Source organism: Caenorhabditis remanei, chromosome X (genome assembly GCF_010183535.1).
Source record: "Caenorhabditis remanei strain PX506 chromosome X, whole genome shotgun sequence".
NCBI lineage: Eukaryota > Metazoa > Nematoda > Chromadorea > Rhabditida > Rhabditidae > Caenorhabditis > Caenorhabditis remanei.
In genome coordinates this window covers 5,897,939-5,921,864 of record NC_071333.1, presented here as the reverse complement: position 1 = coordinate 5,921,864, position 23,926 = coordinate 5,897,939, and the positions used below count along the sequence as shown (strand labels likewise).

The 23,926-nt window shown below is 36.7% G+C and overlaps 7 protein-coding genes across 7 annotated transcripts; all 7 read right to left on the bottom strand.

Moving 5' to 3' along the window:
* Positions 1-52: 52 nt before the first annotated feature.
* GCK72_023137 (uncharacterized protein) lies at positions 53-3,472 on the bottom strand (the record flags this gene model as incomplete). Its single annotated transcript, XM_053735255.1, has 14 exons — positions 53-173; positions 218-429; positions 732-975; positions 1,023-1,132; positions 1,181-1,317; positions 1,372-1,467; positions 2,175-2,268; positions 2,314-2,442; positions 2,492-2,575; positions 2,622-2,865; positions 2,908-3,017; positions 3,068-3,204; positions 3,254-3,349; positions 3,397-3,472. 14 exons carry the CDS (start codon positions 3,470-3,472, stop codon positions 53-55), a joined length of 1,890 nt encoding a protein of 629 aa, XP_053578821.1.
* An 811-nt stretch (positions 3,473-4,283) lies between these two features.
* Positions 4,284-5,956, bottom strand: GCK72_023136 (uncharacterized protein; the record flags this gene model as incomplete). The annotated part of the gene is made up of 9 exons (XM_003103348.2): positions 4,284-4,401; positions 4,448-4,659; positions 4,762-4,890; positions 4,935-5,018; positions 5,065-5,308; positions 5,400-5,509; positions 5,559-5,695; positions 5,742-5,837; positions 5,884-5,956. 9 exons carry the CDS (start codon positions 5,954-5,956, stop codon positions 4,284-4,286), a joined length of 1,203 nt encoding a protein of 400 aa, XP_003103396.2.
* A 328-nt stretch (positions 5,957-6,284) lies between these two features.
* GCK72_023135 (uncharacterized protein) lies at positions 6,285-7,891 on the bottom strand (the record flags this gene model as incomplete). The annotated part of the gene is made up of 8 exons (XM_053735254.1): positions 6,285-6,402; positions 6,449-6,660; positions 6,707-6,835; positions 6,881-6,964; positions 7,012-7,255; positions 7,340-7,449; positions 7,701-7,774; positions 7,819-7,891. The coding sequence occupies 8 exons, from the start codon at positions 7,889-7,891 to the stop codon at positions 6,285-6,287; spliced, it is 1,044 nt and encodes a 347-aa protein (XP_053578820.1).
* Positions 7,892-8,150: 259 nt separating this feature from the next.
* Positions 8,151-9,340, bottom strand: GCK72_023134 (uncharacterized protein; the record flags this gene model as incomplete). The annotated part of the gene is made up of 4 exons (XM_003103225.2): positions 8,151-8,416; positions 8,466-8,841; positions 8,886-9,242; positions 9,287-9,340. The coding sequence occupies 4 exons, from the start codon at positions 9,338-9,340 to the stop codon at positions 8,151-8,153; spliced, it is 1,053 nt and encodes a 350-aa protein (XP_003103273.2).
* A 1,198-nt stretch (positions 9,341-10,538) lies between these two features.
* On the bottom strand, positions 10,539-12,374 carry GCK72_023133 (uncharacterized protein; the record flags this gene model as incomplete). The annotated part of the gene is made up of 8 exons (XM_053735253.1): positions 10,539-10,700; positions 10,752-10,891; positions 10,940-11,239; positions 11,284-11,457; positions 11,503-11,697; positions 11,749-11,870; positions 11,916-12,036; positions 12,083-12,374. The coding sequence occupies 8 exons, from the start codon at positions 12,372-12,374 to the stop codon at positions 10,539-10,541; spliced, it is 1,506 nt and encodes a 501-aa protein (XP_053578819.1).
* Positions 12,375-12,806: 432 nt separating this feature from the next.
* GCK72_023132 (uncharacterized protein) lies at positions 12,807-16,401 on the bottom strand (the record flags this gene model as incomplete). Its single annotated transcript, XM_053735252.1, has 5 exons — positions 12,807-13,003; positions 14,823-14,934; positions 15,006-15,347; positions 15,409-15,474; positions 15,559-16,401. 5 exons carry the CDS (start codon positions 16,399-16,401, stop codon positions 12,807-12,809), a joined length of 1,560 nt encoding a protein of 519 aa, XP_053578818.1.
* A 1,884-nt stretch (positions 16,402-18,285) lies between these two features.
* Positions 18,286-20,596, bottom strand: GCK72_023131 (uncharacterized protein; the record flags this gene model as incomplete). Its single annotated transcript, XM_003103329.2, has 3 exons — positions 18,286-18,471; positions 18,747-18,845; positions 18,899-20,596. 3 exons carry the CDS (start codon positions 20,594-20,596, stop codon positions 18,286-18,288), a joined length of 1,983 nt encoding a protein of 660 aa, XP_003103377.2.
* Between the last annotated feature and the right edge of the window lie 3,330 nt (positions 20,597-23,926).

The window sequence follows — 23,926 nt, the reverse complement described above, 5'->3', positions numbered from 1 at the left end:
GTCATGATTCTTGAAATCAAAAGTAACATTTTCACAGTGATGCTTCTCTATATTAACCAGAATCACTTATCCAAAGACCAATCATCACAAAGAAATTAGCAAGATTCACAACTTCTAGTATAACCATGCATATTGTTTCGAGTGGATCGCCCAAGACGTATTCCAGTTGGCGACTGAAAATATACAATCTGTTTTGGATATTGTTCAAATCACTTACTGTAACCTGCTCTTTTTAGCTCTCAGTCGAGGAACTGCACACTTCTGCAACTCCTCTAGTATTGTAGTCAATCCAACAGCAAAAACCATAATGAATAAATTGATGATGATATAGATTCCCAATAATGGAATTGAACCTGTCTTTGGAATCTTGTCAGCCATCACACCAAGTATGAATGTCATTGTCATAATATTTGTGAGACCAACATTAAGCTGAAAACATGATATTTCCTTTGGAATCAATTAACCAAACTCGCTTTTGACATTTTATCAGTTTTTCTCATGAACACTCCAATAATAGACAACGCGTTGATAATAAAAGACGGGAATATTATCATATAGATATAGTACATGGGATTCCTTCTGATTTTAATTTCAAAAGTAGCTAGCTGCATATCTCCTTGTCCATCGTTGTAAGTAAGCAGTTCAATTCGATTTGTCAGATTCACAAGATCCCATTCGGAATTTCCCTAGAAACATGAAACGATCGTTTAATAGAATGCTAAGCACTATACCATTCTCTCCCAAACAGTTGTGTTGAGGATCCCCGCATAAATTGTGTTAAACATTTCCACATGTTGCATGAAGAACAGAGGCATACAGAATTGAATAACACATGTTTGAGAATCGTATGGAAACCTGGCAACGTTCATCGGACAGTTCAATGATATTTTGATTGACAGAGAGGTGTAGACGTGTCCTGTATTCTCAACACACACCATTCGGAAGTCTTGATCTCGGAAGTCAACAATATCGTTTCTAAAATTCTTTATTTCTTTTTGAGTTTTGACTGAAAATAAACAAACATCCGGAAAGAGCTAATTGTCGGGCTCCAAACTCTATCTTGTCTCATATGAAGCATTTGAATGTCCCCGTATGAAGAGGGATTCCACGCAAGACGTGGGTCATACCAGTACTGAAAACTATGAAACATCAGTTGATTTAATTTCATGAGGAAGATTACCTCTGCCATTTCCAAAACTACCGACACTTTTTCTTCTGGCTCAATAACTTCCACCAGCTTTAGATAATACAAATAAACTGTGTAATTGAATCGTTTTGGTGCCAAGGGATTGTAGCCGATAGGTTTAGTAATATCAACTGAAACATTTCTGGATTGGACAAAGTCTGAATAATCATGAAGACCCGACTCACGCTTAGTATAGACAGGTGCAACTGTGTCATCGTAGTTTTGGAACAAATCAGCCATTAACTTTTGTTGGTAGTTCAAAAAATCATTCCACTCGGGGACTAGAATTATAAGTCTGTTATGACAAATTAAACAACCCACCTACCGTAGTACGACTCATTTTCATAATAACAAAAAACCAAGTTAATCTTGATGACCAACAAAACAGAGAATACATTAAACATAGCTAGCAACTTCAACGTTCAACAAACTTCCAGAATGCGTTGGTAGATAGAGTGAAATTTAAAACTTCAGTCAAAGAAAATGTGCTAGATGAGCTTTTTCCCACTACGAGAAGCAGAAAATTCTCAACATGATTGAATCACGATGTTCGCTCAAAACTGGAATCTTTTGAACTCATGAGTGTTAGTTTCTCTGACTTGTCAAACAAACTAGAAACACTCTGTACACGTAATTAATCAAACGTAATTGACAACACCTGCGTGACTTTATATCACTTTCTTCTTCATATTGTGAATATCAACACAATTAAATGTCCTCTAACCAAAATCCAATCATTACGAAAAAATTAGCGGTTGTCAGCAACTCTAATATAGTTGCGCAGGTGTATTCAATAGGTGAACCAAGAAATACTTCCAACTTCTTACTAAAATGACTTTTGTTCTTATAAGATTTCATAATAAAAACTACCTGATTTTCCCTTTTTTCAGTTTCAGACGTGGAACCGCCCATTCACGTAGTTCTGTGATAACTATAACAACTACGATTGCAAGAATCATTATGACGAGGTTCACAATGATATAGATACCAAGCAACGGAATATTCCCTGTACGAGGGATCTTGTCTGCCATGACACCGAGAATGAATGTCATCGTCATGATGTTAGTGAGACCAACGTTTAACTGTAACGATGAAGTTGAGACAACGATATTTCAAATAACTCTTACTTTTGACATTTTATCAGCATGCTGTAGGAAAACAGCAATGATCGAAATGGTATTAATAATGAACGACGGGAAAACAATCATGTACATGTAATACAAAGGGTTTCGTTGGATTCTAATCTCAAAAACTGCCTGAAACTCATATGAAGAAAACACATGTCAAAAATAGAAACCAACTAACCAGTTCCATATTTCCAAAATTGTCATTATAATTCAAGAGCTCCACACGACTTGAGAGGTTTGTCACCTTCCATTCAGAGTTACCCTCAAATTTGAAATCACAAATTGTACTGATAGAAGGGCTCACTTACCATAAACTTGACAACATTTTGTTGCAGTATTCCTTCATAAATTTCATTGAAAACTTGAACTTGTACCCTATTGAACAGCGGTAGACAAAAATAAGTTTCGCATATTTGGTTGTCGAACGGGAACATTGACACATCCATCCGACATATTGCAGAGACACGAACAGATAAATAATTTGCAAGTCCTCCAGTGCTATCAATTGATACCAAACGGAAGTCTTGATCTCGAAAATCGATGATTTCGTTTCTGAACATCAATTTTCACTATAAATGAATGTAGAATGCTTACACTCCAAAAGCAGACAATGTGGGACTCCAAACTTTTTCTTGTCTCGCATGGATCACACTGATATTTCCATATATTGAAGAGTTCCAAGAAAGTCTCGGGTCATACCAGTTCTAAACACAAAAGATTATTTCAATTCCACAAGAAAAGAAACAAATATCACCTCCATGAGCTCCAGAACCAAAGATACTTTTTCTTCAGGTTCCGTAACTTCTATCAGTTTCAGGTAATATAGTAGAACTGTATAATTCCAACGTTTGGGAGCGTCCGGATCATATCCAATTGGCTGGTTCCGGTCAACTAAAAACAATTTTCTTAAGATTGCCAATCCAGTACAGTTATAACATACTATTTGTGTAGACAGGAGAAATCGCGGGGTCGTAATTTGCAAACAAATTGTTTGTCAAGTTTTCTTGTGCCTCCAAAAAGTGTTTCCATTTTGGGACTGAAATACACTTTAGAAATTTGCTACATTTGCCTGCAACAAATTACCGTATAATGCCGGATCATAATGGAATGACAACGCAACTTGAACAACGCATATTAGAGCAGCAGTCACCGAAAACATTCAAAGACACCTAACTGAATCAAACAAAAAGTGAGCAACGCCAAATGGCAGGTGAAACTCGAGACCAAACAAGGAACATTTGTCTCTTTTTGGTTGTGGTAAAAGTACACATGGCGCATAGAGATGCTGTACTTGTAGAAACAATTATCTAAGATTTGTGTATAATGGAGATGAGGAAATTTAATAATGAGTGTAATCTGACATGATAGTTTTGTAATCATTAATTTTTGTCATCACACACCTAAAATTTATGTGCATTTGTTTGAGACATTTCTCGAGAGTATACAAAGTCAGTAATGGCATTTGATGAAAAACTTGTTCAGCTAGCGAAGGACAGTATGTTTCTCGATTAAATCGGTTTTTTGATTTGATGCACAATACAGATAACATCTTGAATAAACACAACGAGATGAACACGAACAGTTTTATGAATCATCAAACCGAAATGCAATCATTTCAATAAAGGCAGATATTGTTAGCAACACCAATACAATGGCGCAGGTGTAGTATTTTTGTTTTGATTTCATTGTTTCAATTTGGCATTTTGAAATGAATATAATATTTTTTCCTTTCTTCAACTTTGAACGAGATGATGCTCATTCACGTGGCTCTCTGATGAGTGTGACTATTACGATTGTAAGAACCAGGTGGATGAGGTTCACAGTGATGTAATCCTCAAGCAACAACGTCTTTCCTGTGCGTGGAATATTGCACATTTCTTTTTCTGATTATGTTGGCGGAAATCTTGTTGACGTTGTTTTATTAAGAATACAAATTGCCCTCAAGCGACAAAACAGACTATAACGCAAATTTATTTTTCAAAAATCCAAAATCCGATCATAATTGCAAATATTGCAACTGTCATCAACTCCAGAAGAACAGCACATGTGTACTCCAGTGGTGTACCCAAAAACGTTTCGAGTTTCGTGCTGCAATGACGTATTTTGTACATATGACCTTAACTTTGATGTATACCTAAACTTTGCCTTCCTTCTTTTTAAGATCGGCGTCACCCATCGACGAAACTCAGTGATTCCAGTTATGATTGATATTGCAATAATCATGATGACAAGGTTTACAATTATGTAAACCCCGAGCATTGGAACTGTACCAGTTCTTGGAATTTTATCAGCCATTACTCCAAGAATGAATGTCATGGTCATAATGTTAGTGAGACCAACGTTGAGCTATAATAAGATGGAAAATTTTTCAAAAAAAAAATGCTGAAACAGGTCACCCGCGACATCTTAGAGAAAAATATTGACAAACGCAAAACTAGGAGAACTTACCCTTGACATCTTGTCCGCACCTTTAATAAACACTCCAATTATGGAAATTGCATTAATGATGAATGTAGGAAAAATTATCATATATATGTAATACAATGGATTTCTTCGGATAGTTATTTCAAAAACTCCCTGTAACATCTTTTTTATTTGATGCCAAGAACATTTCAACTCACTAATTCCAAATTTCCAAATCCATCGTCGTACCGTAGAGTATCAACCCGATTTGTCAAGTTGGTGAGCTTCCATTCGGAATTTCCCTGCGAATTCACAGCATATTACGTGAGTAACTGTCAATCAACTAACCATAGTTTTCCAGACCTCTGACTTGAGTAACCCTGGATAAATTCTATTTATAATTTCCACTTCTCCGTAGTTAAACACAGGAAGACAAAATCTGATTTGACAGATTTGCGAGTCGAAAGGAAACTTGTAAACATTCATAGGGCAGTTTGCCGATACACGAACTGATATGTAGTCATATATCATTCCGTCGCTATTCACACGGACAACTCGAAAATCTTGATCACGAAAATCAATGAGATCATTCCTGGAAAAAAGGCGGAAGCAGTTGAAAAATAGACAGTACTTTTTGAATAGATTTTCATAATAACCATTGAGCAATTTTACATTTAACTCACACTCCAAACGCTGACAAAGTTGGACTCCACACATTACTCTGACGGGTGAAAAACCCATAAATGTCATCATAAAGACTTTCGTTCCAAGTGAGTCTCGGGTCATACCAGAACTGCAAAGCAGTCTCATTATAGATTTTATTTTTATTTTAGTCTAGTTACCTCTATGACCTCCATAACTACAGAAACTTTTTCTTCCGGTTCAATGACTTCCACTAGTTTCAAGGAGTATAACATTATAGTATAATTCCACCGTTTCGGAGCGTCCGGATCAAAACCAATCGGTTTGGTTGGATCAACTGAAACATTGATAGCTTTTTTCAGAAACAAAATTTTCAGATTTACTTTTTGTATATATTGGAGAAACCGTTGCATCATAACCATTAAACAAGTCTTTTGTTAGATTTGATTGATGTTCTAGGAAGTCATGATACTTTGGAACTGAAAACTATTCAATATGTGAATCACTATTTTCTTATCCACTTACCATAAAGTATCGGATTGTAATAAAAACTGCTAATTGCGTTGATAAATAGGAGAACCCATGAATAACGCACCATTTTACGACAAAGATGAAATAAAGCAATGAAACAAATTCAATGTTGTATGAAACAGTCAAAAGTCAGGGTGCCAGGTGAAACATGATACTTACACTAGAAAACAGCTTACATATATAGATGTACTCAGAACGTGGATTCACAGAAAAATAAAAAATAAAGTTCGTCAAACGAATGAGTGTTAACGAAGTGAAGTAATGCTCAACTATAAATATATTTACGTGATTTGGCGAATTGGTTAATTTTTTGTCAGTGCAATAATTTTCAAAATCTAGTTTCATGTATATCGTTCTTTGGAATAAAATCTTATACTCAATCGTAAAACACTCATTTATTTTTCAAATAGCCAAAATCCAATCATGATAGAGAAGTTTCCAAGTGTCAACAACTCCAGAAGGGCCGCACAGGTGTATTCCAGTGGTGTACCCAAAAACGTTTCGAGTTTCCTGCTGCAACAACATTAACTTTTGCCTGGTTTTCTAGTGTGATGTTTACCTAAACTTTGTCTGCTTCTTCTTCAGTTTCGGAGACGCCCATCGCCGTAATTCTGTTATTCCCGTTACGATGGCTATTGCAATTATCATAATGACAAGGTTGATAATTATATAGACTCCGAGCAACGGTACAGTACCAGTTCTTGGAATTTTGTCAGCCATTACACCAAGAATGAATGTCATGGTCATGATGTTAGTAAGACCAACGTTCAGCTATAATAAGATGGAAAAGTTTTCAAAAAATGCTGAAACAGGTCACCCGCGACATCTTATCGGCGCCTTTCATAAACACTCCAACAATCGAAATAGCGTTAATAATGAACGATGGGAAAATAATCATGTATATGTAATACAGAGGATTTCTTTGAATAGTAATTTCGAAGATACCCTGAAAAAAGTGAGTAAACCCAAAACAGAAAAATAATTCACACACCAAATCTAGATTTCCAAAACCATCGTCATACCGTAGTGTTTCAGTGCGGTTGGTTAAGTTGACCAGTTTCCATTCAGAGTTTCCCTAAACATTTGAAAAGATTATAAACAATGACTCATCAGTCAAGTAACCATCAACTTCCATGCATCTGATTTTAATACTCCTTGGTAGATTTCATTGATAATTTCTACTTCCACTTGGTTGAATACTGGTAGACAAAATCTTATTTGACAAATTTGAGAGTCAAATGGAAATTTATAAACATCCATGGGACAGTTGGCGGATACGCGGACTGAAACATAGTCATAGAGCATGCCGACACTGTTAACACAGACTAGTCGAAAGTCTTGATCACGGTAATCGACAAGATCATTTCTGAAAGAATACGAAATGTATTCCAAAAATGTTGTCAAAATCAAATGTTCGATTGATATTAAAAACAAGAAATTAATGACTCACACTCCAAATGCTGACAACGTAGGACTCCATACATTTGCCTGGCGGGTATAGAATGCACCAATGTCTTCGTATATACTCTCATTCCAGGAAAGTCTGGGATCATACCAATACTGAAAAGAAGTATTACATTTATGAAATAGTAGTCTTCATAATAACCTCCATTATTTCCAGGACTACCGAAACTTTTTCTTCCGGTTCTATAACTTCTACTAGTTTTAATGAATATAATAGAATAGTGTAGTTCCACCGTTTTGGGGCATCTGGGTCATAACCAATAGGTTTGGTAGGGTCAACTGAAAACACAAAGTCTAATCAGGCGAAGAAAAATTAAAAAATTCCCTTTCGTATAGATTGGAGAAACCGTTGCATCGTAATCTCGGAAAACTTCCTTGGTCAAATTGGTTTGAGCTTCCAAATAGTCGTGGTATTTTGGCACTGAACATATTTATAAGATACAAATTAAAAACGAATATACTCACCATAAAGTGTAGGATTGTAGTAGAAACCATAAATAATTTTTAGAAGTACGAAGACGCACAAGATACGCACCATTTATGACAAAGATGAAAGAACCGGATCAAGGGAGTTCAAGCTCCGATGAGACAGACAGAAGTCAAAAGGCCAGGTGTAACATGAGACTCCTAGTAAAAAAGTTTTTACGCGTTTGGATGAACTCAGAAAGTGGGCGAATTGCGTTAGAACGAGTGTATGCAAGAGTTTCTGATTATACGTTTTTTTTAGTAAAATAGGAAACATGAAAATGTGAATAAAGATTTGGAGTGGAACAAATCCAATTAAGGAGAATATTGAGTTATGAATCATGGTATAAATAAACAAAAATGATCAAACAAATCAAGTACACTGTTTTCAATGCAAAGCTGTTATTTTCTGTAGTTGCAACATAATCAACGTCGGTAGAGTCAGTGCCATTCAAGTCCCACGGATTATTCAGTTTTCCCGGGTCTTCATGGCTATCACCACCTATCGAAACATCTGGATATGAAGGGAGACCGTGATAAACATCAACATTTAGTGGTGTCTTGTCATATCTTTTTACAACTGTTGAGGTTTGCTCTCCTGAAATCATTTAAAGTTTGCAGAATCTATATTACTTCTGTCAGCAAACCGCAATTATTCAAATTTTTTTTCACAACTGGAGATTTCCGGGTCTTCATCACCACACAAGTTAGTTGCCAGGTTTCTAGGTTTGGGTTGTCCTCAATTGTAGCAGCCAACCCACTCTCCATTCCTCGTAGCTGAGACATTTTGAATAAGTCAGAGAGGTTAGAGTTATTGTACACATGAAGAGGTATTCTATCATCCTTCACAGATCTAATGTTGTGAAGATTCGGAAACATGCTTGTTTTACGAATGGAGCTATTGGTGATAGTTAAACTCCCATAGATATTTCTCAAGCCGTATAGCTTATAAGCACTTGCATAATCGAAGTCTTGATCAATAACCAAATCTCCTGTCATATCAGAACATCCGTCTGGCAGGTCCTGAGGCAGCTAGGCATAGAGTGCTTTGAATATATAACGCTTACCTTGAGTCCTGCAAACTTTGAGACGTCACACCAATATGACGGTGTTTTGTTATTGTAACAGATGTCTATATCTAAATCAGAATCAAGGGAAATACCATAAAATAGGTTATCCAGTTCTTGTGGTGTGACACATAGCTTTGGATTGTTCCGAATTGTTAAATAAAGTCCATCACGTTTTGCATTGAATCCGAGTGAAGACAAGTTTCGATTGTTTTGAATGTTAACACTTGCAAGATACTTTGATTTCAAAGGATTCAATTCAATTATTTCCACTGAGCTCAGAAATGACAGATCCACAAAGGAAGTGTTAATCACAGACAGGCCGCCGTTGATTCGAGTGACATTTGCCATTTTCTCCTGTAAACTGAATAATGCCCAAACAACTCACAATTTTGACTCACTTTCAATATAAGCAATTCCGATTGATTGTTGATAGTGACATTTCCGAACAACATCCAACAACTTGGTGAAAGTTTTGCAACATACTTGTTGAAATCTCCTATGATGGTGCATCCACAATCCACTAGGTTGTCACTTATGGTTCTGTACGTTGAATAACGCTCTATTATTCCATCACATTCGGTTTTCAAATTCAGATTTGAATTATTAGTAATGACTATATTATCATAGCACAAGGAACAATAAACAAAGTCAATTCCAATTTTTTTGAGATTTCGATTATTTGTTATTTCAATCGAGTTTACTGCAAAATGAGTTTTTACTATAATTTTGTGTTACATTTTACCTGTATTATCTAAACTGTTTACAGAATAAGGTTTAAGAAATGACAAGGTTTCTATGTTGGTGTTATTGACACGTATCCCATAAAGAAACATATCAAATCTCTCAAAGAAAGATGTGAGTTCTCGCAAAGTCACTTGCAAATCGCCTGAGATGTAAACCGCAGATAATATTCTATATTCCGGTTTGAGATCGGGTAGTGAGATAGTGGACTCATTAATGTAAATATCATAGTAATAGACATTACTTTGAAAAGTGTAACTGTCAATTGGCGGTGGTCCTTCTTAAAGTTCAGAGATATCAGCTTAGAATTTATTTCATGACTCACGCTCTCGACACTGGGAAGACAAAAAAAATAATAACAGAAAGAATAGGAGTTCAAACATTTCGTTTTTTCCGAGGAAAGAAAATGAGGAGAATTGAGAAGTGGTTTAGCTGGGTACGGACAACCCTCTAATTTTGATGTTATTTAAAAATGTCATTTCAAACAACATTCTCAAAATTATAGAGAAAAAATTGGTTTTTCGAATTCTAATCTTTTTCTATTCGAAGGAGCTGCGTCACTTTCAGCTTTTTCTCTGAAAAGCCCACGTATTATGAAGTAATTACTTATTTATTACAATCTTAAAGGACAAAAGACATATTATAGAACATGTAACCAATAAATTATTCCCAGATTGAGTGCTTAACCGGAACATTGTGATAAATTGAAAACAATAAAACTTTAAACCGGTGAGAAGCCAGAATGTGATGAAGAGTGAGAAAATTGGAATTATGTACAAGTAAGATAAAAGGGCGAATGGAACATATTAAAATCTAGGAACCAGCGCAAAAAAAAAGAAAAATACTAGTAGAGAAATGTTCTCTCAAACTATGGACAAGAAAGAATGCTCAAAAAAGATCTGTCCCTTTTCAGACATAGCTTGTTCCTGGCAGATCCAAAGACAAGTAGGATGGTGGAGGAGTACATGGTCGCTTAGAAGATCCCTGGCTGGGCTCACAGGAAGAAGACACGTGATCATCTTCATTATCTGACGAGTCGGAAGACATTTCTGGTTGAGGCTGATCTCCAATCTGAGAAAGTAAAAAATATTGCGTGTATTAATTATTTGAGGAAATGTTTACCTGAACACGATTTTGAGCCGAGGAATATGCCACTAGGAGTGGATCCAGATGAGTGAGGTTTCGATATGTTTGGATTATTGTGAGAATATTCTCACGGTACTTGTAGATGAAGTAGATGAGTATGATACTCAATAGAATCACTGAAAAATAACATGTATTGTTGTGTCTCACTTGATTAAGCAACAGACCACATATTGTTTCTACGGTCGTTTTCGAGTTCTGTGTTTCCTGCACGATATGCATCTTTTCTTTCATCAAAGCCTCATCGACAGAGAATACTCTTTCAGCTCTTTCAGGAAGCGTTATTTCGGGTTTTATTCCAACTTCCACGCAGACTGGAACATTTCCATTCATATGACACTCAGCGTTTGCTGGGCACTTTGCAGTGAAACAATCCATCAACATCTTGATTTCACAAAATGTTCCAGTGTACCCATCACGACAGTTGCATCTGATGGTTTTGGTGCCGACTGTCTCACAGACTCCGTCTAAATATTTGAGTTTTACACTAATTGGTGTTCATCTATCTTACTGTTTTTGCAGATATCCTTCCTAGAGCAATGCATACTGCTCAACGCCGTCTGGCATCTGGATCCTGTGTAGTCGTGAGAGCAATCACACGTGTAACCAAGTGCCGAGTATGGAGCATTAACGCAACGTCCGCCGTTTTCACATGGTCTCTGGAGTTCACAAACTGCACTGTCATCTGTACAAGAAACTATAAGAATTTTTTAAACCCTTAATAAGCTACCTAGTTCACAGAAACGACCATGAAATCCTTTTCGGCATTCGCAGGTGTTCGGAATATTGTTGATACAGTTTCCATTTACACAGCCTTGAGTTGGGATGCATGTCTCGCATTGATTTCCATGGAATCCTCTGACACATCTACATTCATTTGGACGCACACATATTCCTCGTTGATTGCATCCGCTATCGCATTCGGCTGAAATGAGTAGTAGGCTAGTTTTAAGTCTTTCCGGTTTTTGAAACTCACGTCTGCTGCAATCTAAACTTCCCCAGCCGTCTTCGCAGATGCGATTTCCATCCTTATCACACATCCAATGACTTTTTGGCGATATCAAGCACAGTCGATCACATAGCTTACCATAGTAATCTCTGAAATTGAAATCTTCAGTTTCCTGAGAAAACACTGAAACTTACTTTTGACACTTGTTTCTCAACTGAGCAACGATTTTGAACCCACGCGACGTCTCAATGATTATCGGAATTTTGTTCCATTCGGTATCGAGCTCCGGATTATGACTGCTCATCGCGATTTCTTCTGAAACAGGATTTGATAAGAGAGTATGAAAACAAGAAAAAACAACCTTGTGTCTGTGGATCAACCACCCTGAAATGCAAGTCGAGGCGATTTCGAGCGGATCCTTTGTAGTCACCAGTGTGGAAATGAAATGGAATACCTCCTGCAGGAATTTCACGAATCTCGCTCAATTCATCATGACTCGAACACTCGAACTGGACGCAAGCGGTCACTTCCAGATGGATAGCTTCTGGAGATGTGACAATGAACTGGATCACTCCAAAAGCTTGAGTGAAGTGAACGATTGCCAGCACAAAGATGCCTACTACGATTGAGTAGGAATCAGACAACAGGATCATAAGTGGAACCTTCTCTCGAATACTGTTTATTCTAAAAATAATAATTTTGGAATTTTTCCCTACAGGCGGAAAGAAAAATCAAGAAAAAGCGGGATAATTTAGAGCGTAAATGGCACGAACCACATATGAATGAAGTAATGAAAGAAAATGAACACATGCGCACTACTTGGATTAGAGAAATCAGAAATCCTAGAGTCTCCGCCCACAAGTGAACATCTGGAGAAGAAATGTTGTACAGGCCCAACATGTGTTCCGTGAAAAGGCACGTCATTCTCGCATAGATTTGAACCGTCCGTCGAGACATCGATCCCACACATATGGTTCTAGAGTATTACGAAATATAGAGCCAAATAATTATTTTCAGTCAAAAAACTAAAAAACCGAAAGAAATAAAAATAATTGGCATGATCTGATTGTGAGTGTTACTCAATTTTAGTCAACAGTGTGGGAATGAATACGATAACGTTCTGCAGGAATTGCATAAATCTCACTCAATTCATCGGGACTCGAACACTCAAACTGGGCGCAAACGGTCACTTTCAGATAATTAGCTTCTGGAGATGTGACGATGAACTCTATCACTCCGAAGGCATTAGTGGAGTGAACGAATGCCAGGAGTCCGACGCTTACTGCGATTTAAAAAGAAAAAAAAGATAATTTTGGAACTGTTTTTTTCAGGCGGAAAGAAAAATCAAGAAAAAGCGGAAGATATCAGAGCGCAAATGGCGCCAACCACATACGAATGAAGTAATGAGAGGAAATGAACACATGCGCACTATTTGGGTTAGAGAAGTCAGACGTCCTAGAGTCTCCGCCCACAAGTAAACATCTGGGGAAAAGACGTTGTACAGGCGCAACATGTGTTCCTTGAAAGTCCACGACAATTACTTTTAAAAAAACCGAAAAGTCAAAAACCAAAAAAGGAGATTAGAACAATTGACAAGATCTGTGTGGTTCTTTTTCTCTAGAATCTGCAAAACTGTCCTCAATGAGTAAAACTAGACAGATAAGATTACGGTTCTTTTTCGCGTTTGGTCATTGGGAGAGCTGAGATAACATACAAAACCTGAGATAAGAAATATGTGTGTGTGTTCCACCAACAAATGCAACGTGTATTGTCATTGTCTGACTGTCTCTCACTTGCATATCAATTGTCATGATTTCACGAGTTTCTGCGAAAAAATAAGTCTTGTGAGTGTATATTTTGGCATCTGTAGATTAAAAATATTATCCAAAAATGGTCAACCTGGACTGAATTATATTTCTTCGGCGATGTCCATGAACATTCTCAGTTTAAATCCAATAGGCAAATTGGTTGATAAACAACCTTCAGGAAAGTCCACTGCAGCGTCAGGGTGAATAAAAACATATCTCCAACTGTTCAAGATGAAAATTTTTTGAATAGTCGGAATTGGAACATTCGTCATGTGTCGATCAACTTGTTTCTCTTGCTGAAAAAACCCAAAATACTTGGAGATGAATTGACTCGTTTTCCAAATTGTGCATTTACCGGTTTGAAAATTAGTGCTACACATTTCTGAGGTGAAACCAAAGAATGAAAAAGTTGAAAACAAAACACTTTCTACCTTTTGTTTTTCATTCTAAACTTTTCTGCGTGCCTTTTCTGAGAAGCTTTGTTTATGAATTTTGTCATCCCTTGTTTGGTTCATGGCAATACCACATCATCGTTTCATTTAACAAAGTTACGGGCATGTTGATTAAATGGAAATAAATTTGAAACTCGCAAGTCTTCAAAGATTTCCAGGATTCCGAGATCCCGTGTTCTCGGAATAAACTGCCTTCTCCATTTCTCAACACCTACTTATGTTAGTCTTTTTTTTATAAAGAAGTTTATTTGTTTTAATTATGTAATTTTTGCAACGTTTCAATTTTCTAATATATAATTGTGCATCAAATAAAATTAAGAAACAATAAAAGTAAGTTATTGATAGGTATGTTTTAGCTTCACAATCAAATTCGGAAACGGAATTCTGAACATGTTTTCATGGTTAGAGATATTCAGAAGGAGAAATAAACAAAACAAGTTATTAGAAAGAAAATAGAGAGTGAAATCCTTGTAGTTTGAGAGTATTGTAGGTGCAAATAATGTGGAGTGGTGATGAAATAAATATTAGGGAAACTTTGAATAAAACACAATCGAATATTTCAAAAAAGGAGAGGGATGGTAAGCAAAAAAGGGCGGGAGAATTTTGAACCATGGCTGGAGTGTTTTCAATAATATAAAATCAAAAAAAGCAAAGAGGGTTGGAATGAGGTAGAGTGAGTCAAAAAACAATCATCCCTGTGTTGGAGACAAAGAAAACAACAAACGTGGAGTGTAGAAGATAAAGAAAACAGAAACGGAGGTATTGATAGATATTCAAGGTGTGTCGGGTTAGAAAAACTTCATAAATCTCCTAAAAACCACTCCCCTTTTGGCGTTCCTACCGTCTTTCGTGGGACGTTTTCCACAACATACAAATGTCTTGTTCGAGTACTGGCCGTTGTCCATTTGGACACAACAAACATGAAACCAACTTTCACATTTCTTGCACTGAACCTGAAAAAATTAAAAAATTAAAGCAATTTTCCTATTCCCTAGAGTTCTCTAGAGTATTCACCACTACTCACCCATTCAGTGACTGTCCAGCCAAAGAATTTGCTGAAAAAGAGACTGCATATACACCATCTCGACAGCGCACACGGGTCATCCTGGTTTTCCAAACTTGGCACTGTCGGCTCCTCGGGATTTGATGGATCTGATAGCGACGAGGCATTCGTTGGTTCAGCGAGGTCCTCCAATGGCATTTGCTGGCTTGGTTCGATTGCTTCTACCAGCATTTCTGGTTCCTCTCCCGATAATGGCTCCGTTAGCAAAATCAAGCTCTCCATCTCTTGATCTGGTTCAACAACGATACCGAAATTCTCTTCCATGAATTGCTGAGATTTTGCTTGCTGTGATATCTCTTGTTTCTGAAAACAGAAAGACATTGTCATAGTTCTATGATGATGCATATAGACTTGTTGTACTTACCGGCAGTAAGGTCACTGTGTAGGTGTTAATTTCTCGTTCAATGAGAGTGTTGACTGTGGGTTTTTCCTGAAAATTAGCAAGTTTGATACGTTTTTCTTATGAAAAATCAGTTTTCTGGTGTTTCCAGATCTAAAATAAAAATGATCTTACCTCGACCAGTTCTCGTTTGACTTCTTTCATGGTCAGGTCATATTCGTTGTTTGGCGTTGCAATCTGTCTAGTGCTCGATTTTGAACGCGACATCATAGGCAATTGTTTCTTCATTTCTGGAGTGCAAGTTTCTCGAGCATCTACTTGCTCCATTTCCAACGGCTCTTCTTTCACAATAACGGGCGGAAATACATTTGCATTAGAAAACTTCTGAATCGCATGTGTTGTTTCTGAATTTCCAGGAACTCCCCACTCTCCATCTTCCTCAGAAGAAAATCGTTGTTTTTTCGGCTTTGAAGACTCATTTGGTGAAGAGGCTCCTCTTTTTGCAGAAGTTGTTTCGAAATCTGGCATAGTTTTTTGAGTCGTCAACTGTCGTTGTAGATCATTAGTTTTGTGAGAACTTAATTGTGAGGATGTGGGATCAAGAAATGCTTGATTCGAATCATCGACGTGTCCAAAGGAAGGAAACATTGTTGCAGGCGGTGTTAGAGCGATGGCTTGAGTTGTTGTTTCGGCTTGCGCTACATCAAAACGGAAGTTTGTCAGTTGCGGACCAGTTGAAAAGAAGCTGTTGAATCCGAATGAAGATACGGGGAGGAATCGGTTGAAAAACGGAGTGTTTACAACTGGAGCGATGGCAGGAACGGATTGTTGTTGATAAGTCGGTTCATAACAATGGAAGCTTGATCCTGCAGATGGGAATGTTTCCATTGAGTTGGCTGGAGCGCTTGGTATGTTCGAGTTATCCGAAATATTTTGGAGAGCACCTGGCTGAGCGTTATTGGGCGTTGGCTGAGCGTTGCTCCGACCGAAAAGGAAAGGGAAGGAAAAATTAAACATTGCAAATGTTTAGGATTCTCCGAGTAACCTGAAAAAGTATGTCGTAGAGAGCAGTGGCTTGTTCACGACATATCATTAAAAAGGTATGAAAATTCGAAAAGAAGAAATTCGGAGTATGAGAAAATGAATTCAGAGAAATAGAAAGATCAATAATGAAAGTGAGTGTCAACTTGTTGTTTTAGAAAAAACTATCGGTAGTACTCACTGTCGTGATAACCAACACAAAGATGAAAAGATAGTACAGACAATACGGATGCGTGTGGCTCTGCAGCACTAATTGTTAGCTTTCGAATTTGCACATGGGTGTAATCGAGGAACGCAAAAAGTTACGTGATGATGTGATTTTTCATATGAACCTAAAGTATAGATTCTTATCTCACCAATTTGAGATGAGTGGGGCAAAGACAAAAGTTGAGAAGTATAGTCTGATATCTGTAACTCCATAAAAACAAGAAAATAGTTTTTGATTCCAATAAACGAAAACAGTGCTTGCGGGAAAAAAAGGGTGGGATTCATCAAAATGCTCTATTTTGAAGAAATTTAAAACGACTCTAAAACCATTAATTGAGAGCCATTTGCTTCCTAGAGCACAAGTTCTTGGTGTTATTCTACACACATGGCTTCATTTTTGATTAGTGGTATAAAAATGGAAAAAGACGAAGAAAATAAATACATTTTGAAAATAACGAAATGGTTGTTTGCAAAGACCGACTTTATGAGAACTCCACATACCGAAAGGGTAAACGTATTTTCTTGGGATTTAGTTATTAGAAATTAGTTCTGAGAGGATTTCGAAAATATACTTTTTAGAATGTGCAAAATAAAAAATTCTTGCATTCAGGACTTTCAATCGAAAACATGAATAGTCTATTTGAAGGAAAAGAAAATATAATGATAACGGTAGAAGGGGTTTTCTAAACATAAACACATTTGAAGCTCTGGAGAGATTATATTACACTCGTTGCATTTTTTGTTACAGCGAAAACTCGGAAAACCGGTAATACAAAAATTATTATCTTAATAGACCTTTCTCAGTAAAAATACAAAGTTGAATGGTTCAAAAGGCTTTTCAGTATTTCAGCTACACCTTGATTTTTGAATGTTCATTTTCTCCTTCGCGAAAGAAATCTAACTCACTTATCGAAGTAACAGAAAGGAAGTTCCTACTTTTTCATTTGCAAGTTTTTGATTTGTTTCCGACTTTATTGTAAAGTAAATCATAGATATTCGTTTTGATCAATTCTTTCAATCGCGTATTTTCTCTCTTCGCCAATCTAAAAAATTTAAAAATGCAAAATTCGAATCGCATAGGTTTGTCTTCACAATTTTTTGTAATGGTTGCCACGGTGATGAGTACAAACATACGTTCTTTTTTGATTTTTTGAATTATTCGACAGTTGTGAAAAACGTTTGAGCAAATCGATGGTACGCAGTTGAAAAATGTCTTGAACCTGAAAAAATAATTGGAAAATAAAAATGGAGAAGAACAATTCAATAAAAATATTACAAGTAGATTATAAAAATCTATTTTTGTTGAAATCAAATTTAAAAATTGGGTATTTAATTATTATTCATTAAATTTGTGAATAATCAGCGTACTTGGAAAAAAACAATTATAAAGAAAAGTGGAGAAAAAAAAATACTGGAGGATAAAATTATAGAAATAATCACTACTAGATTATCAAGCAGTGGAGAGATGATAGATGCAATAGAACTTAAGCAGTTCATAATAAAAAGGATTGGAAACATATTGTGGTTGATGAGAAAATTGAAGAAACAAGAAAAAGAAGAAAATAGAATTTTCCGAAGTGTCATAAAACTTCGAGAGGTGAGGTTGAAGTCGATTTAATTGTGTCTATGAAGAAAACAATATTATTACCAACTTCAGTATGGTTTTGGTCGTGGATGCATCTTTTGGTATTGGTCGTATACCGCTCCTCTCATGACTCGTCGTCCTTCTTTTGTAGGCCGCTCTCCGCAGCACACAAACGGTTCTTCCTTTTCAAAATTGATGTTGTCGAGCCTCACACAAAAAATGTGAAACCATTCGCGGCATAGATCACAGGACACCTAAACTTGGTATATAGTTTGCAAAGTTCAGTCTCCTTTTTCATCAATTCCTTATCCCCCTTTTGTATCATTAGCTCACAATGAAAACAGAAACAATTCTGTAAATTTAGAATTAACCTAAAAATTGAAAATGGCAAATGCATTATGAACAGGAAACAATTTGATTGAAAAAATAAATTACATCTGCCACTTCAAAACATTATACTCTCTCTAGTTAAAACATGTGTTCACTGTCAGATAACCAAACCATGAAGACAATAACTGTACGAACTCACCCAATGAAGGCCTCCTTCTTCTTCTTCATATTTCACACACAAGCAATAATTTGGAAGAGCACCACATTTCTCCTTGTCTTGCACATTTTTGCGAACTTTCTATAAATTTGAAAGATATTCAAGGATCAGCTGAATAGTTTTCAAAAACTCACTTTTTTGGGTGGTGTTCTTTTAGGTTGTTGTTCCTCGATAGCTCTTTGTCGACGAAGTTTGACTCTTGAAGCCAAGTCTGATGATGTTGAGCATTCTTCGTCATTTGAACATGAGGAGGAAGGTAAATAAGACACTGATGCTTGAGACTTTGCGACACGACTTGATGATGGGGCTGGTGGTGAAGACACTTTTTTGGGCTTTCTTGATTTCCTCGTTTTCTTCTTATACTTTTTGATTGGTTTCTTCTTTTTTGATTCTTTTTCTAAAGTTGATTCATGTTGGCGTTTCCGTAGAGATGAAGAAGAAATCAAGTTCGGTGTTGTCGAGCCTGGTGGAGTATTCGAAGATGATGATGCTTGGTTTTCTGGAGAGTTGGGCGTGAATGGGTAACCAACATCTTTAGTCTTCGATTGTTGAACAAGATGGGAGACAGGAACTGTTGAACGCTTTGGAAGGAGTTCACCAGCAACCAAAGCTTCAACAACCGGATTTTGTTGAGCTGCATAAGATGTTGAAGAAACCGGTGAGTGATTGTCTGCATGGCTTGGAATGCAATCAGTAAATGAGACATTAGGAGCTTGATGGCTGGACGAGTTGGATCGAGCTGAGGAGCCAATTTCAGCTGAACAGTCTGAGGATAGATGTGGAGAAACCGACAAACGAGTATGTTCGTTATCCAAAAACGATGACTTCGCAAAATTTCTTTGATCTGTGGGAGAAGTTTTATCCCCCGAAGAGTGAGCAGCACGACCGAGATCAATTGAGGGTGTCCGATTGGCACGACGATTTGAATTGTTAATTTGACGATTTGAAACATTGGACGAGTCATCAGTTGAGATTGCATCTGTAGCTCTCACTGGAAGAGCCAAAAGTGTGACAAGATGCGGAGACATAGTTGGATGAGAACCTTCTTCAACCAAGTCTGATGATTCTGATGAACTTCTTTGAGCTGGTGAAGAGGTCGAACACATTGTTGAAAGAGCAACTGCTGGTGTCGAAGAAATTAGTTTTCTGGAGGTTGATGAGGAAACTGGCAAAGTGCCAACAACCGGAGCCAGCTCAGGAGGGGACGAAGTAGCTGAAGAACTCGGCAAAATTGCATCTGCTGGAGCCGGAATTGGAGAAGTAGGTGAAACTGGCTCAGTTGGGAATGAACATAAATCCAACGTTGGAGGAGGCGTTAGTGGACCCAAATGCGGAGACAACGGTGAGATGTTTGGCGCTTGGAAAGAGCTTGGTGACAATGGCTGAAGAGGAGTTGGTGGAGCAGAAACTTCAGTCTTGGATAATGTCGTTGGTGGTATGGTGGATGGAGAAGAACGATCAGAAACAGCGGTTGAATTTTGCGAGTTTGAATCAAATGGGATATCCGTAGTAGAATAACAGGCTGATGTGGACAAAGGTTTGAAAACTGATGCAAAATTTGGAGCAAAAACTGGTTCAGTTCGGATAGGACATCTTATTGCGTTTGATTCGCCATTTGGTGCTGGATGTTCGAGAACTTCGGAAAGTGGTGCAACTGCAATATAAACCATTCCAGCATAAGTTTCTCTCATTGCTCTCCGTGTGGTTAATATGAAAGCATTGTTGGAACTGTTGCCTAATTCCATCATCCACTCCAAAAACTGCATACTGGATAAACTATCACTTCGCCGTGACTCCAGTGAAATGACTTCATGGTTTTTTGAAGAACTCATCTTGGATGATGAGAATAATCTGAAATGAATGAGGTAACTTTTTAAAAACAGTGTGAAAAAGAGACGGATGGATTCGGAATGCAAACGATAAGGGCTTAAGAACGCGAATTAAAAAGCACCTAAAAGATAAACATTATGTATAGTCGTTGAAACTAATCTAAATATTACTTTAATTCGAAGAAAATATACTTTCCTCAAAAACAGTAGGATATGTAATACATACACTCAGTATCTAAATAGATAAATTGATATAGAGCTAAGCTGTGGCCAACTGCTCTCTCACTCTCCCTTGCTCTCTCTCTCTCTGCGAATTTGTCTTTTGGGACTAAATCAGAAACAGAAAATGTGAATACAAATAGAGTAACATGCCATTCAAAACAATGAGAGTTCATGATATCCGGAGAGAGCAGTTACTAGATAGATAAAAGAGGAAAATCAGAAAAGGTACGAGAGGGTTTGACCTCGATATATAGGGGAATTTATTATTGCGAGACATTTGAGTAAGCAAATTGTTTCTGGCATGGCATCACCATGGCATCCAAAAAAAGACTAAAATCCACTGCGATTGATTTAAAAAGAAACAAGTTAGATTGTTTGTCAGCCCACAAGATACCTTAAAGGAAAATGAAAATCTGCTTTGAGACTTATAATTTAGTGATATTTTAAAGCCTGCAGTTAAGGTTGGGAGTCTGAGAAAAAATTGAAAATGAATAGAAATAGAGAGTTGGAAACAAAGAGAAAACAATAAAAGACAAAGTTCATCAAATCAGTTTAGACAAAAATAGTTTTCAAAATGAACTTGGATGATGAAATCTTGAAGGTATGAATGAATAATGAAACTAATTCAAGCGGAAACAAAACAAAATTTTGCTTTTCGTATGCAGCCACTCACATAAGGTGTGGCTAATGTTTCAAGGCTCTATTATCTCTGACTAGGCCGTGTAATATTCTTTCAAATGTTCATTTGACATAGGCTTAGCAAGAGAATAAAGTGTCGAGTAAGAAACAAATTTGACAATGGATTATATTTAAACAAAAGTGTTCGAAAGATACTATTTTCGTGGAGCTCTCACTATAACGCTTAGATAATCTCTGGAAAGAATACTTTTTGTCTAATATACAGTCGTGGAATTTTTCAGATCCCACTGATAAATGTAATAATACAAAAAATTTACTAGGTCCATTTTGAAAATCAACGAAAACGCATCTGACTCAAGAAAAAAAAAGAGTGAAATAAATAATCTGAATCTGTTTTTCATGTCTGAGAATTATGAAAGAATAAAAACAGAATACCAATTAGCGGACACTGGTGGGGCGCAATACGGTATGTTTTTTGTTTTCAAAAAGGATATACTACAAAACAACAGACAGATGGTTGACAAAAACAACCTGTTAATAGTACACAAAAAACAAGCAAGCTGTCATATTTGGATATTCAAAAGACCTATCGTAGTCTGACTGAGCACCCACAGTTGATTTTCTCAAATTAGCAACTCTCTGGAAATAACCGATATAACGAGAAAAGAAAGAAAAATGTCTGACTCAAACACAATTGAATATTCAGATATTCGTGACTTCAATAACCCACATATATTCATAAAATTTTGAGAACAATACGAGGGCAAATGATTGACAATGAATATTAAAATAACAGAAAATAATTAAAATGTGGCCCATGTAGATGACTAAATTTGTGAATTTTCGAGAAAGCAAAAAATGTAATAAACTGCTCAGAAAACGTGAGAATGTATACTCCATTGCCGCCTTGGGGGAGACAGAGGGAGACGTTATTGTTAACTTTTAACCCAAAAACTAGATAAGCAGACTTTGACACCAGTTTACGGTTCTCTTAATACATCTACCGGAGAAGAATAGCTGGAGAAAAAATTCCATTTGAATGAGAAAGTTGTCGAGTAAATTTCAAATTCGATACAACGAGTCAGCTTCAATTCATTATCAGACCACTAACAGGAGACAGTTGGGCTAAACACAAGGAGTAAAAGTAAAACCGACTATGAAAATAGACAATGTAATTGATTGTTGTGGGATGGACTTGACAACAGTTAGTTGAAACTGAAAACGACCCTCTTAAAACCCAATTTTCCTTCAAATGTTGGGAATGGAAAAATCGCAAAAGAGTAGTCACACTACCAATATCGAAGGCGTTTATGTGTTTTAGCGAGAACTCCATCTTATTGGCACAGCGTCACTATTATGTCATCTACAAGAACATATCCAAAAGAAGAAAAAAAACTGATTTAGAAGAAGTATATGAAAACTTAAAACTGAACTCAGATGGATGGAAGCATTTCATACATGTCACAAACAAAAATTAGTGCGATAATAAGAATATCAGGTCAAACAGAATAGAGTGTACTCACAGCTAAGTCGTCTCTTTTATGGTTGGCAGCTGTTATTGTGACACATAGAGAATTTCTTTTAAGTTTTTTCATTTTTGAACTATCTTTTTCGGTTCTGAGTTAGTTCAGCTGAACTGAGCAGCTGTTATCTGTTGAGTTTCTAAGCCTTATAGACGTTTTAAAACTGGGGATGCCTAATTGGTCTTCAAATGTACATCTTCCTCTTCTTAGTGGGATAATGTCTAACTCGGAAATGAATAAACTGTAAAAATCGCAGCTCAAACGGCGTCTTTCAATTGAAACTTTCAGATAAGGAGTGAAAGATGTTTCTAAGCCATTTGTTCATATCAGGATAACTCGAGGAGTCGAGCAAAAAATAGATTTTTACCGTCACTACTTTCAAGATACTACAATTTGACAGACGATGATTGAAGAAGAAAGTAAAGAAATCTCACAAAAATGAAGGATACGTCTTGACAGATTTTCTTGTTTTTTCAATTTCTGTCACTGATTTAAATCTTCACCGACAAAAAGAATAAAGTGAAATGTAAAAAAAGCAAAGGAGGGTTGAGCCAAATTATATGCTGTGACCACATTTATGAGAGCACATGAGGGTTTTATTGGTAAGAAAGCATCAACGACTCAGCCACTTTTTTGAGATTGGACCAAATCTAGATCTGTCTTTTTCGGGGACATAATCTAGTAACGTTCTTATAAAAGTAATGTGTGTTTTCTTGGAAAGGTTTTATCTCTTTTTGGAAAATTAGACCCCTTGCATGTTGCCCACGGCTATTAGAAGGACACCCACGCTAGAGAAAATTTCATATCAGAAATATTAGACGGTTAGATAATTAAAGCTATGATAATAATTTTTTAATTATCATAACTACTAGCATTTATAGAGCGGTATTCTCATTTTTTGGGAACCTGGGAGTTCAGAAAAGTTTCAAAAAGTAATGAATTGGTTTAT